Genomic DNA, 14,791 nt, shown 5'->3' on the forward strand with positions numbered 1-14,791 from the left:
TGCCGAACCAGATATCCTGCACAACCTAAAATAATGTAAAAACAGAACATATGTGTCCTGTTACATCTATTGTTCAACATAGCTTAACATAGCTCTATAACTGCCACTGTTCTTCATGTCTGCCCCATGGGTTGATCTTCCATCCATTTGTAACCCTATATCCCCCTGCACTGTGTCCCAGGCCCGGTTAGTGTATGGAGGGGGAGCCGCCCCTGCAGGACAGCTGGAGTGGCAGCTTCACTCTGGAGCCCCTCTCTGCTGCAGCTGTTAGAGGAGGTGACAGTCAAGTGATGAAAACAGCCGAGGTCATTAACGACCTGCAAGCTGAGACGCCCTGGAGAAGCCCTTTTTCTAGGGTTGAGAGTTGGGGCCACTACTGTGTTTACAAGGGCCCATTAAACATTATTTTTTATTTACAATGACGGCCTACTCCGGCCAAACCCCGACGACGTTGGGCCAATTGTGCGCCGCCCTATGGGACTCCTAATCCCAGATACAGCCTGGATTGGTGGACATTGCATCTCTTCCAATATTCTTCCAATTTACAGTAGGCTATTTCTTTACCTATAGAGAACAAAGGGTCATGTTAATAGGATAGAATGTTAATTCCTTGTTCCAATCCTTTTATGCCATGGCATTACCTTATTGGATTATTACATTAGCTGATGATATTCATGCTATATTCTCATAGAAATGGTTTAGGGTTAATGTGCACAATAAATCCTATTTTCTAATTTCATTTATCAGTCCTAGTTCATGATACAGCCACCCTATTGTGAATGTAAACAACGCGAAATGGCTAGCTAGTTAGCGGGGTGGGTAACGATGCTTCGAGGGTGGCTGTTTTCTGTGTGTGCAGAGGGTCCCTGGTTCGAGCCCAGGTAGGGGCGAGGAGAGGGACGAAAGCTTGTTACATAAAGATAGCCAAATGAGATACCGTGTTGGCCAAGAGGTGTTATTCCAGGCATAATGTAAACTTACCATCCGTAATTGATATATTTTCTTTCTCCCAAGAAAAATACTCGTGTTTCTCACTAAATACAAAAGGAAAGGGGGAAGGAATTTGGAAATCCAAAATGTTCTCCTACAGACAGTACAATAGAGTAGACGACAGACCTTTTCTGCAACTCCACGCCCTCACCCCTCCCTCCCTCGCTTCCTTCCCTGCAGTCCAGACTGGCTCGCGCTCTCCTTGTGCGACCAAACCAACTAGTTTCATTCTAAGGACTGGATAAGACGAGAGGAACAGCATGGCTTTCCCAAAGAACTCGTTCCTATTGTTGTTTGTTCTTATTTGTTCCCTCAGTTTGAATGGTAAGTAAGACAAATACTGCAATTTTGCTTTGTTTTTGATATTGGGAAACTTTTCTCGAGGGTTTGACAAATGTTTACAACGGTGAGAGTTTGAATGCACTTCGGCATGCATCCAGACTGAGTGAGGGATGGATGCTGTAGCAGCCCAACGTGGCTTTCGATATTAGGCTGTTTTGAATGTAAAGTTTCATTTATTTCAACACAGTCACATTAAAACCAAATAGATTTTAGACATTTTGTGAAGCCTTGGACAGTAATTAAGCCATAATACACACTTTGAGTCAAGATTTTGTAGCTTATTTCCAGATTCGGAGAAGCAAGTGTGCAAATATTGAAACGTGAACGGTTGGAGCATACCCTGAGTGAACAACGTGTTATGAACACCTGCTCTTTCTATGACATAGGCTGACCAGGTGAATACAGGTGAAAGCTATGATGCCTTATTGATGTCACTTGTTAAATCCACTTCAATCAGTATAAATGAAGAGGAGGAGACATGTTAAATAAGGTTTTTTAAGCCTTGAGACAATTGAGACATGGATTGTGTATGTGTGCCATTCAGAGGGTGAATGGGCAAGACAAAAGATCTAAGTGCCTTTGCACGGGGAATGGTACTAGGTGCCATGCGCACTGTTTTGAGTGTGTCAAGAACTGCAACGCTGCTGGGTTTTTCACGCTCAACAGTTTCCCGTGTGTATCAAGAACGGTCCACCACCTAAAGGACATCCAGCCAACTTGACAACTGTGGGAAGCATTGGAGTCAACATGGGCCAGCATCCATGTGGAACGCTTTTGACACCTTGTAGAGTCCATGGCCCGATGAATTGAGGATGTTCTGAGGGCAAAAGGGGGTGCAACTCATTATTTGGAAGTTGTTTTGGGGAAATTAAAAAGCGTCCATACTTCCAAACGAGTAAAAATCTGCCATAGACAGAGTTAATTGAACATTTTATTGACGTCTCATTTTTAAAATGGTAATTTAAGTGGCCTATTCATTAGGAATAGGCTAAGATTTTAATTACCGTTGCAAAACTGGCATCATGGCGAGTGTGACTATGAAATCACGTTGCCAATTATCACAGCAAATATCCATGCACGTGTTTATTCTGGAATTCTGTGTAAACGATGATGTGTTTTTGCATTATAAACATAATTTGCTTACCAATATTATCATATGATATGTGTTGGACCGCCAAAGTCCATGGTGCTAACTGTTAGACACCCCTCTCCAACGACCAAGAGGTTTATATTGTTTAATTACGAGCTGACTGCTGTCAATGGCATATCTCTGTTTTTCATCTCCTGGACCAGGGGCCTTCTTTTAAGTATAAACTATGTTAGGTGTTCACTGTGCCAGCTTTGATAAAAAAATCATAAGAAGCTCCAGGACATAGTTCTGCAGATAAAATATCAGGCATAAACAAGCACGTATTAGTCACATTTTGACTTTATTCTTTTCCCACGGTTGTGACTAAAAATGCATAGGTTTGGGTTACTGTGGTCATGTGAATGTAAAGTTAGGATATGGTCATCTGACACTGTGTTGTAAATACTTTGCATGAGTATGGTGTGGCCTTCCCTCTCCCTCCACCACTTCACAACAGGACAACACTCACTCTGCCCTGGCCTTATCCCTAATTTTGCCTCCAATCCCTGTTTTTTCCTCTTTTAACCGTGTCTTAATTGGGTCACCTCCACTTAATCCTCAGCTCCTCCTCATCCCCCTGGGAGATGGGGTAAAGCTGTCTGTTTTGGGATTATTGACTAGAGATAGAGTCTACCCTTGGCCAATCTGGAGCCTCTAAACAGAGACTGTTGTGAGTATGATACCATTTTGAAGGCACTTGTATCTTACATTCTTAAAAGTAGATAACAGCATTTCCATATGAGGAATTCAACAAAATACTTGAAATTATATTGAGCATGCATGCCTAATCTATTCCTGCCTTTTACTGTGACTCAAAAACATGAGGGCATTTCAGGACTAACCATCTATAATCAGGCTCCTGAGGTTGGAGATTCTCTAATCAAGTTTTAGAGAACCAAATCATCCAAAAAAATGAAAGTAGTGCTGCTCCCTGAGCAGAGAAATCAGGCCTGGCTTTCTTTGAATGACACAAACGCTGCCGTTATTTATGAGGTTGCATTATATCTCCATATTTCTTGACGCATTGGCCCATTCCCCGCATACCTTTTTATATTAATGCAGATTAAGGAAATAATAGACTTCAAATTAAGCCTTAATTCGAATATGGAAGTACATTACTGAATCCGTCCATCATAGGAGCCTCAGTAGGCCCATGCCCACTCAGTGAGCAGCCCACTTCCTGCTTGATGGAGCATCCCCTGACCTCTGCTGATGGAAGCACAATGGGATGCTGTTCCCTCTCAGAGACCAGTCTTTGCACACTGCTAGGTTCATCAACAATGGAGCCCTGCTTTTCCTGCAGCTTAATATTCAGAAGTATTACAGTTCTCTAAGTATGTATTCGGGACAGAACTCAGATGACCCAAAATATTAAATTAAAGAAGGCATCTGAAAGGAAGCTTTTAAAACGACTGAAGGAAATTCTATGGACATATTTAAAGCATCTTTGGTAGAGGAAGATGTTCTCTTCACATCTTCAATGATTCCCTCTTCTAGAAAGAGGGGGGAGGGAACGAGAGAGAGAGAGTTTTTCAAGACTGAATATAAGCTTAGTTTTGGCAGTCATTATTTTACTGAGGAAAGGAGCCCCCAGCCCTTCCTAAAAATCTATTTTGAAGAGCTCCCCAGATTACACACTATTCATCACGAATGGAAACATTCATGGCATAATAATACACAGCTGCTAGTGGTTCTCTGACATGTACATCTAGATAAGATATAATGCCATTAACCAGAGCCCCTGGCTGAGATATCAACCTGTCACTTTCTGATGGGGGAACTCCGCATGCTCATTAGAGTATAATGCAATTGAATGTTAATCATCACTTGTCACCATATGATGTAATGTCATAGACATCCAACAGGGGGCAGCAAGAGGGTCAATTATTATGGATGGTCTATTAAATATATAAATATGCTTAATCCTAAAGCAAACTCTCATGCTCCCAGCAATGCTTCACATTGATTATTATATTCAAGCCATGCTTTCTCGCAGAGGAAAAACATTCTATAAAATGAAATCTTTTTTTTGAGGCCAAGACTGAAAGAACAGAAGTCTGGCTGAACAATGGTATTCTAGCTCCAGCAGCCAGACACTTCTCAATACCATGAGAGCATACTGTACCCATAAGCTCATACCTTTTGTGACTTTCCCCCTCTTTTCTTCACAACTCCTCCGTTAGAGAAGTGAGCAGCTGTGGAAATGGGGTGGATTTGCCGTGTGACGGTCCAGAGGCAGCTGGGATGTGTGCAGCTGTGGGCCTCGTCCATACTGCGTTAGTGCATTAGCCTGAGTGACAGCTAGCCACGGCACATACTCAAACATACTGACTCTTTGTGTTCTTTAGAGAGAGGGTGCTGGCTGAGCCCAGAGGCTTAAAAAAGGGCCTTGAAATAGTGCTGATGATTTTTTTTGGGATCCCCATTAGCCGACACCAATACATTAGCCGACACATAACGATAAAGACAATACAGACAAAAATACTTAAAATGTGCATACATTTAAAACATAGACATTATAGATGTATATACAGTTGAAGTCGGAACTTTACATACACCTTAGCCAAATACATTTAAACTCAGTTTTTCACAATTCCTGACATTTAATCCTTGTAAAAATTCCCTGCCTTAGGTCAGTTAGGATCACCATTTTATTTTAAGAATGCGAAATTTCAGAATAATAGTAGAGAGAATGATTTATTTCAGCTTTTATTTCTTTCATCACATTCCCAGTGTGTCAAATAGTATTTGGTAGCATTGCCTTTAAATTGTTTAACTTGGGTCAAACGTTACGGGTAGCTTTCCACAAGCTTCCCACAATAAGTTGGGTGAATTTTGGCCCATTCATCCTGACAGAGCTGGTGTAACTGAGTCAGGTTTGTAGGCCTCCTTGCTCGCACACGCTTTGTCAGTTCTGCCCACAAATCTTCTATAGGATTGAGGTCAGGGCTTTGTGATGGCCATTCCAATACCTTGACCTTGTTGTTCTTCAGCCATTTTGCCACAACTTTGGAAGTATGCTTGTGGTCAATGTCCATTTGGAAGACCCATTTGCGACCAAGCTTTAACTTCCTGACTGATGTCTTGAGATGTTGCTTCAATATATCCACATAATTTTCCTACCTCATGATGCCATCTATTTTGTGAAGTGCACCAGACCCTCCTGCAGCAAAGCACCCCCACAACATGATGTTGCCACCCCGTGCTTCACGGTTGGGATGGTGTTCTTCGGCTTGCAAGCCTCCCCCTTTTTCAGACCAGAGGACATTTCTCCAAAAAGTACGATCTTTGTGCAGTTGCAAACCGTAGTCTGGCTTTTTTATGGCGGTTTTGGAGCAGTGGCTTCTTTGCTGAGCGGGCTTTCAGGTTATATTGATATAGGACTCGTTTTACTGTGGATATAGATACTTTTGTACCTGTTTCCTCCAGCATCTTCACAAGGTCCTTTGCTGCTGTTCTGGGATTGATTTGCACATTTCACACCAAAGTACGTTCATCTCTAGGAGACAGAACGCGTCTCCTTCCTGAGCGGTGTGACGGCTGCATGGTGTTTATACTTGCGTACTATTGTTTGTACAGATGAACGTGGTACCTTCAGGCGTTTGTAAATTGCTCCCAAGGATGAACCAGACTTGTGGAGGTCTACCATTTTTTTCTGAGGTCTTGGCTGATTTCTTTTGATTTTCCCATGATGTCAAGCAAAGAGGCACTGAGTTTGAAGGTAGGCCTTGAAATACATCCACAGGTACACCTCCAATTGACTCAAATGATGTCAATTAGCCTATTAAAAGCTTCTAGAGCCATGACATAATTTTCTGGAATTTTCCAAGCTGTTTAAAGGCACAGTCAACTTAGTGTATTTAAACTTCTGACCTACTGGAATTGTGATACAGTGAATTATAAGTGAAATAATCTGTCTGTATACAATTGTTGGAAAAATGACTTGTCATGCACAAAGTATGTGTCCTAACCGACTTGCCAAAACTATAGTTTGTTAACAAGAAATTTGTGGAGTGGTTGAAAAACGAGTTTTAATGACTCCAAGCTTAGTTTATGTAAACTTCCGACTTCAACTGTACACTGAGTATACTGAGTGTATATATTTACACTACATTACCAAAAGTATGTGGACATGCTCGTCAAACATCTCATTCCAAAATCATGGCCATTAATATGGAGTTGGTCTTCCCTTTGCTGCTATAACAGCCTCCACTTTTCTGGGAAGGCTTTCCACCAGATGTTGGAACATTGCTGCGGGGACTGTGTGTGTGGACACCCCTGCAAATTAGTGGATTTGCCTATTTCAGCCACACCTGTTGCTGACAGGTATATAAGATGGAGAACACAGCCATGCAATCTCCATAGACAAACATTGGCAGTAGAATGGCCTTACTGAAGAGCTCATTGACTTTCAACGTGGCACTGTCATAGGATTCCAACAAGTCATATGGTTACAACAAGTCAGTTCGTAAAATACCTGCCCTGCTAGAGCTGCCACAGTCAACTGTAAGGAGCAACAACGGCTCAGCCGCGAAGTGGTAGACCACACAAGCTCACAGAACGTAAAAATTGTCAGTCCTCGGTTGCAACACTCACTACCAAGTACCAAACTTACTCTGGAAGCAACATCAGCACAATAACTGTTCGTCAGGAGCTTCATGAAATGGGTTTCCATGGCTGAGCAGCCGCACACAAGTCTAAGATCACTATGCGCAATGCCAAGTGTGTCGGCTGGAGTGGTGTGCAGCATGCCACCATTGGACTCTGGAGCAGTGGAAACGTGTTCTCTGGAGTGATGAATCATGCTTCACCATCGATCAGACCGACGGATGAATCTGGGTTTGGCGGATGCCAGGAGAACGCAACCTGCCCCAATGCATAGTACCAACTGTAAAGTTTGGTGGAGAAGGAATAATTCCCTTCCAGTGAAGGGAATTCTTAACCTGTTAGGGCTAGGGGGCAGTATTTACACGGCCGGATAAAAAACGTACCCGATTTAATCTGGTTACTACTCCTGCCCAGTAACTAGAATATGCATATAATTATTGGCTTTGGATAGAAAACACCCTAAAGTTTCTAAAACTGTTTGAATGGTGTCTGTGAGTATAACAGAACTCATATGGCAGGCAAAAACCTGAGTAGATTTCATGCAGGAAGTGGCCTGTCTGACAAGGTGTTGTTGTTCTTGCCTCTGTTTATTGAAGACTGAGGATCTTAGCTGTAACGTGACACTTCCTACGGCTCCCATAGGCTCTCAGAGCCCGGGAAAAAGCTGAACGATATCGAGGAAGCCTCTGGCTGAAACACATTATCGCCTTTGACAAGTGGCCGATCAGAGGACAAAGGGCTTAGGCGCGTGCCCGAGTCGACCCCATGCTTTATTTTCTTTCGTCTGTTTACCTAATTGCAGATTCCCGGTCGGAATATTATCGCTTTTTTACGAGAAAAATGGCATAAAAATTGATTTTAAACAGCGGTTGACATGCTTCGAAGTACGGTAATGAAATATTTAGAAATCTTTTGTCACGAAATGCACCGTGCACGTGACCCTTATTTACCATTCGGATAGTGTCTTGAACGCGCAAACAAAACGCCGCTGTTGGAACATAACTATGGATTATTTGGGACCAAACCAACATTTGTTATTGAAGTAGAAGTCCTGGGACTGTATTCTGACGTAGAACACCAAAGGTAATCCAACTTTTCTAATAGTAAATCGGAGTTTGGTGAAGGCTAAACTGGCTGGGTGTCTAAATAGCTAGCCCTGTGATGCCGGGCTATCTACTTAGAATATTGCAAAATGTGCTTTCACCGAAAAGCTATTTTAAAATCGGACATATCGAGTGCATAGAGGAGTTCTGTATCTATAATTTTTTAAATAATAGTTATGCTTTTTGTGAATGTTTATCGTGAGTAATTTAGTAAATTGTTAGTAAATTCGCCGGAAGTTTGCGGGGGGTATGCTAGTTCTGAACGTCACATGCTAATGTAAAAAGCTGGTTTTTGATATAAATATGAACTTGATTGAACAAAACATGCATGTATTGTATAACATAATGTCCTAGGTGTGTCATCTGATGAAGATCATCAAAGGTTAGTGCTGCATTTAGCTGTCTTCTGGGTTTTTGTGACATTATATGCTAGCTTGAAAAATGGGTGTCTGATTATTTCTGGCTGGGTACTCTGCTGACATAATCTAATGTTTTGCTTTCGTTGTAAAGCCTTTTTGAAATCAGACAGTGTGGTTAGATTAACGAGAGTCTTGTCTTTAAAATGCTGTAAAATAGTCATATGTTTGAGAAATTGAAGTAATAGCATTTCTAAGGTATTTGAATATCGCGCCACAGGATTCCACTGGCTGTTACGTAGGTGGGACGATTTGGTGCCACCTACCCTAGAGAGGTTTTAACGCTACAGGATACAATTACATTCTAGACGATTCTGTGCTTCCAACTTTGTGGCAACAGTTTGGGGAAGGCTTTTTCCTGTTTCAGCATGACAGTGCCCCTGTGCACAAAGCGAGTTCAATACAGAAATGGTTTGTTGAGATCTGCTTGAACTAATAACACACAAACAATTATACGTTTTCATGTCTTTATTGAATACACCGTGTAAACATTCACAGTGCAGGGTGAAAAATGTATGGAAACCCTTGGATTCAATAACTGGTTGACCCTCCTTTGGCAGCAATAACCTCAACCAAACGTTTTCTGTAGTTGCGGATCAGACCTGCACAACGGTCAGGAGGAATTTTGGACCATTCCTCTTTACAAAACTGTTTCAGTTCAGCAATATTCTTGGGATGTCTGGTGTGAACTGCTCTCTTGAGGTCATGCCACAGCATCTCAATCGAAGGTCAGGACACTGACTGGGCCACTCCAGAAGGCGTATTGTCTTCTGTTGAAGCCATTCTGTTGTTGATTTACTTCTGTGTTTTGGGTCGTTGTCCTGTTGCATCACCCAACTTCTGCTGAGCTTCAATTGGCAGACAGATAGCCTAACATTCTCCTGCAAAATGTCTTGATAAACTTGGGAATTCAATTTTCTGTCGATGATAGCAAGCTGTCCAGGCCCTGAGGCAGCAAAGTAGCCCCAAACCATGATGTTTTCTCCACCATACTTTACAGTTGGGATCAGGAGTTGATGTTGGTGTGCTGTGCCTTTTTTCCTCCTCACATAGTGTTGTGTGTTCCTTCCAAACAACTCAACTGTAGTTTCATCTGTCCATAGAATATTTTGCCAGTAGTGCTGTGGAACATCCAGGTGCACTTTGGCAAACTTCAGACCTGCAGCAATGTTTTTTTGGACAGCAGTTGCTTCTTCCGTGGTGTCCTCCCATAAACACCATTCTTGTTTAGTGTTTTATGTATCGTAGACTCGTCAACAGAGACGTTAGCGTGTTCCAGAGATTTCTGTAAGTCTTTAGCTGACACTCTAGGATTCTTCTTAATGTCATTGAGCATGCTGTGCTCTTGCAGTCATCTTTACAGGATGGCCACTCCTAGGGAAAGTAGCAAAAGTGATGAACTTTCTCAATTTATAGACAATTTGTCTTACTGTGAACTGATGAACATCAAAGCTTTTTAGAGATACTTTTGTAACCCTTTCCAGCTTTATGCAAGTCAATGATTCTTAATCTTAGGTCTAAGATCTCTTTTGTTCGAGGCATGGTTCACATCAGGCAATGCTTCTTGTGAATAGCAAACTCACATTTTGTGAGTGTTTTCTATCGGGCAAAGCAGCTCTAACCAACATCTCCAATCTCGGCTCATTGATTGGACTACAGGTTAGCTGACTCCTGACTCCAATTAGCATTTGGAGAAGTCATTAGCTTAGAAGTTCACATACAGTGGGGAGAACAAGTATTTGTTACACTGCCTATTTTGCAGGTTTTCCTACTTACAAAGCATGTAGAGGTCTGTAATTTTTTATCATAGGTACACTTCAACTGTGAGAGACGGAATCTAAAACAAAAATCCAGAAAATCACATTGTATGATTTTTAAGTAATTAATTTGCATTTTATTGCATGACATAAGTATTTGATACATCAGAAAAGCAGAACTTAATATTTGGTACAGAAACCTTTGTTTGCAATTACAGAGATCATACGTTTCCTGTAGTTCTTGACCAGGTTTGCACACACTGCAGCAGGGATTTTGGCCCACTCCTTCATACAGACCTTCTCCAGATCCTTTAGGTTTCGGGGCTGTCGCTGGGCAATACGGACTTTCAGCTCCCTCCAAAGATCTTCTATTGGGTTCAGGTCTGGAGACTGGCGAGGCCACTCCAGGACCTTGAGATGCTTCTTACGGAGCCACTTCTTAGTTGCCCTGGCTGTGTGTTTCGGGTCGTTGTCATGCTGGAAGACCCAGCCACGACCCATCTTCAATGCTCTTACTGAGGGAAGGAGGTTGTTGGCCACGGTCTTGCGATACTTCGCTCCATCCATCCTCCCCTCAATACGGTGCAGTCGTACTGTCCCCTTTGCAGAAAAGCATCCCCAAAGAATGATATTTCCACCTCCATGCTTCACGGTTGGGATGGTGTTCTTGGGGTTGTACTCATCCTTCTTCTTCCTCCAAACACGGCGAGTGGAGTTTAGACCAAAAAGCTATATTTTTGTCTCATCAGACCACATGACCTTCTCCCATTCCTCCTCTGGATCATCCAGATGGTCATTGGCAAACTTCAAACGGGCCTGGACATGTGATGGCTTGAGCAGGGGGACCTTGCGTGCGCTGCAGGATTTTAATCCATGACGGCGTAGTGTGTTACTAATGGTTTTCTTTGAGACTGTGGTCCCAGCTCTCTTCAGGTCATTGACCAGGTCCTGCCGTGTAGTTCTGGGATGATCCCTCACCTTCCTCATGATCATTGATGGCCCACGAGGTGAGATCTTGCATGGAGCCCCAGACCGAGGGTCATTGACCGTCATCTTGAACTTCTTCCATTTTCTAATAATTGCGCCAACAGTTGTTGCCTTCTCACCAAGCTGCTTGCCTATTGTCCTGTAGCCCATCCCAGCCTTGTGCAGGTCTACAATTTCATCCCTGATGTCCTTACACAGCTCTCTGGTCTTGGCTATTGTGGAGAGGTTGGAGTCTGTTTGATTGAGTGTGTGGACAGGTGTGTTTTATACAGGTAATGAGTTCAAACAGGTGCAGTTAATACAGGTAATGAGTGGAGAACAGGAGGGCTTCTCAAAGAAAAACTAACAGGTCTGTGAGAGCCGGAATACTTACTGGTTGGTAGGTGATCAAATACTTATGTCATGCAATAAAATGCAAATTAATTACTTAAAAATCATACAATGTGATTTTCTGGATTTTTGTTTTAGATTCCGTCTCTCACAGTTGAAGTGTACCTATGATAAAAAATTACAGACCTCTACATGCTTTGTAAGTATCAAATACTTGTTCTCCCCACTGTACTTATTCCAACATACACTGAATGTTTAAATGATGTATTCAATATAGACAAGGAAAATACAATAATTTCTGTGTTATTAGTTGAAGCACACTATGTGTGTCTATTGTTGTAACTTAGATGAAGTTCAGATCACATTTGATGACCAATTTATGCAGAAATCCAGGTATTTCCAAAGGTTTCACATATGTTTTATTGCCACTGTATGTATTTGTATATATGTATTTGTATATATATATATACTGCTCAAAAAAATAAAGGGAACACTTAAACAACACATCCTAGATCTGAATGTGCTGACAACAAAATCACACAAAAATAATCAATGGAAATCCAATTTATCAACCCATGGAGGTCTGGATTTGGAGTCACACTCAAAATTAAAGTGGAAAACCACACTACAGGCTGATCCAACTTTGATGTAATGTCCTAAAAAAAAGTCAAAATGAGGCTCAGTAGTGTGTGTGGCCTCCATGTGCTTGTATGACCTCCCTACAATGCCTGGGCATGCTCCTGATGAGGTGGCAGATGGTCTCCTGAGGGATCTCCTCCCAGACCTGGACTAAAGCATCCGCCAACTCCTGGACAGTCTGTGGTGCAACGTGGCGTTGGTGGATGGAGCGAGACATGATGTCCCAGATGTGCTCAATTGGATTCAGGTCTGGGGAACGGGTGGGCCAGTCCATAGCATCAATGCCTTCCTCTTGCAGGAACTGCTGACACACTCCAGCCACATGAGGTCTAGCATTGTCTTGCATTAGGAGGAACCCAGGGCCAACCGCACCAGCATATGGTCTCACAAGGGGTCTGAGGATCTCATCTCGGTACCTAATGGCAGTCAGGCTACCTCTGGCGAGCACATGGAGGGCTGTGCGGCACCCCAAAGAAATGCCACCCCACACCATGACTGACCCACCGCCAAACCGGTCATGCTGGAGGATGTTGCAGGCAGCAGAACGTTCTCCACGGTGTCTCCAGACTCTGTCACGTCTATCACGTGCTCAGTGTGAACCTGCTTTCATCTGTGAAGAGCACAGGGCGGCAGTGGCGAATTTGCCAATCTTGGTGTTCTCTGGCAAATGCCAAACGTCCTGCACGGTGTTGGGCTGTAAGCACAACCCTCACCTGTGGACGTTGGGCCCTCATACCACCCTCATGGAGTCTGTTTCTGACCGTTTGAGCAGACACATGCACATTTGTGGCCTGCTGGAGGTAATTTTGCAGGGCTCTGGCAGTGCTTCTCCTGCTCCTCCTTGCACAAAGACGGAGGTAGCGGTCCTGCTGCTGGGTTGTTGCCCTCCTACGGCCTCCTCCACGTCTCCTGATGTACTGGCCTGTCTCCTGGTAGCGCCTCCATGCTCTGGACACTACGCTGACAGACACAGCAAACCTTCTTGCCACAGCTCGCATTGATGTGCCATCCTGGATGAGCTGCACTACCTGAGCCACTTGTGTGGGTTGTAGACTCCGTCTCATGCTACCACTAGAGTGAAAGCACCGCCAGCATTCAAAAGTGACCAAAACATCAGCCAGGAAGCATAGGAACTGAGAAGTGGTCTGTGGTCCCCACCTGCAGAACCACTCCTGTATTGGGGGTGTCTTGCTAATTGCCTATAATTTCCACCTGTTGTCTATTCCATTTGCACAACAGCATGTGAAATGTATTGTCAATCAGTGTTGCTTCCTAAGTGGACAGTTTGATTTCACAGAAGTGTGATTGACTTGGAGTTACATTGTGTTGTTTAAGTGTTCCCTTTATTTTTTTGAGCAGTGTATATAAATAAATATATATATATATATATATATATATACATACACACAAAATTATGTGGACACTCCTGAAAATTAGTGGATTTGCCTATTTCAGCCACACCCGTTGCTGACAGGTGTATAAGATAGAGCACACAGCCATGCAATCTCTATAGACAAACATTGGCAGTAGAATAGCCTTACTGAAGAGCTCAGTGACTTTCAACATGGCACCGTCATAGGATGCCACCTTTCCAACAAATCAGTTCGTAAAATTTCTGCCTTGCTTGAGCTGCAGCGGTCAACTGTAAGTGCTGTTACTGCCCCAATGCATAGTACCAAATGTAAAGTTTGGTGGAGGAGGAGTGTGTGTGTATATATATATACACACACATATACATACATACACTCATTACCGGTCATACACACACTACCTACTCATTCAAGGGTTTTTCTTTATATTTACTATTTTCTACATTGTAGAATAATTGTGAATACATCAAAACTATGAAATAACAGATATGGAATCATGTAGTAACCAAAAAAGTGTTAAACAAATCAAAATATATTCAAATAGCCACAAATGTACTTTTAACGAGGCACACCTGTTAATTAAAATGCATTCCAGGTGACTACCTCATGGAAGCTGGTTGAGAGAATGCCAAGAGTGTGCAAAGCTGTCATCAAGGCAAAGGGTGGCTATAATTTTATTTGTTTAACACTTTTCTGGTTTCTACATGATTCCATATGTGTTATTTCATAGTTTTGATGTCTTCACTATTATTCTACAATGTAGAAAATAGTAAAAATAAAGAAAAACCCTTGAATGAGTCGGTGTGTCCAAACTTTTGACTGGTACTGTATATTACAACTAAGAGAAACACAAAATAAACAATACAGCTTAAGAATAATATAATGTGGGGTGTGTCGTGTCTTTGGCTATGCCGGATTAAGTGATATGACATGCTATTCTATAAAATCTTTTCTCTGTAATTAATATTACCTGATTAAGCTAATCATGTAAATGTAATTAACTAGAAAGTCGGGGCACCACGAAAGACTGTTTATAGAGCTGTTATCTTCCGAATAAACTCTTAAAGACCTAGTAATATTTTACATCAATAGCAATCAATATTAATCGTCACCTTATTTC

General features: G+C 42.4%; 1 protein-coding gene across 2 annotated transcripts in view; it reads left to right on the forward strand.

Moving 5' to 3' along the window:
• The first annotated feature begins 435 nt into the window (after positions 1-435).
• The window catches only part of LOC115154244 (cell surface glycoprotein MUC18-like), a 93,784-nt gene continuing 79,428 nt past the window's right edge, over positions 436-14,791 (forward strand). Inside the window, exon 1 of one of the 2 annotated variants that reach the window (XM_029700269.1) lies at positions 436-547. In XM_029700269.1, coding sequence (XP_029556129.1) covers positions 475-547 — 73 coding nt within the window. In that variant the 5' untranslated portion in view covers positions 436-474. Of the gene's footprint in view, positions 548-1,177; positions 1,315-14,791 lie in introns of those variants that run through there. The other variant, XM_029700270.1, reaches the window with a different exon arrangement.

Source organism: Salmo trutta, chromosome 19 (genome assembly GCF_901001165.1).
Source record: "Salmo trutta chromosome 19, fSalTru1.1, whole genome shotgun sequence".
In the NCBI taxonomy this organism is placed as follows: Eukaryota; Metazoa; Chordata; class Actinopteri; order Salmoniformes; family Salmonidae; genus Salmo; species Salmo trutta.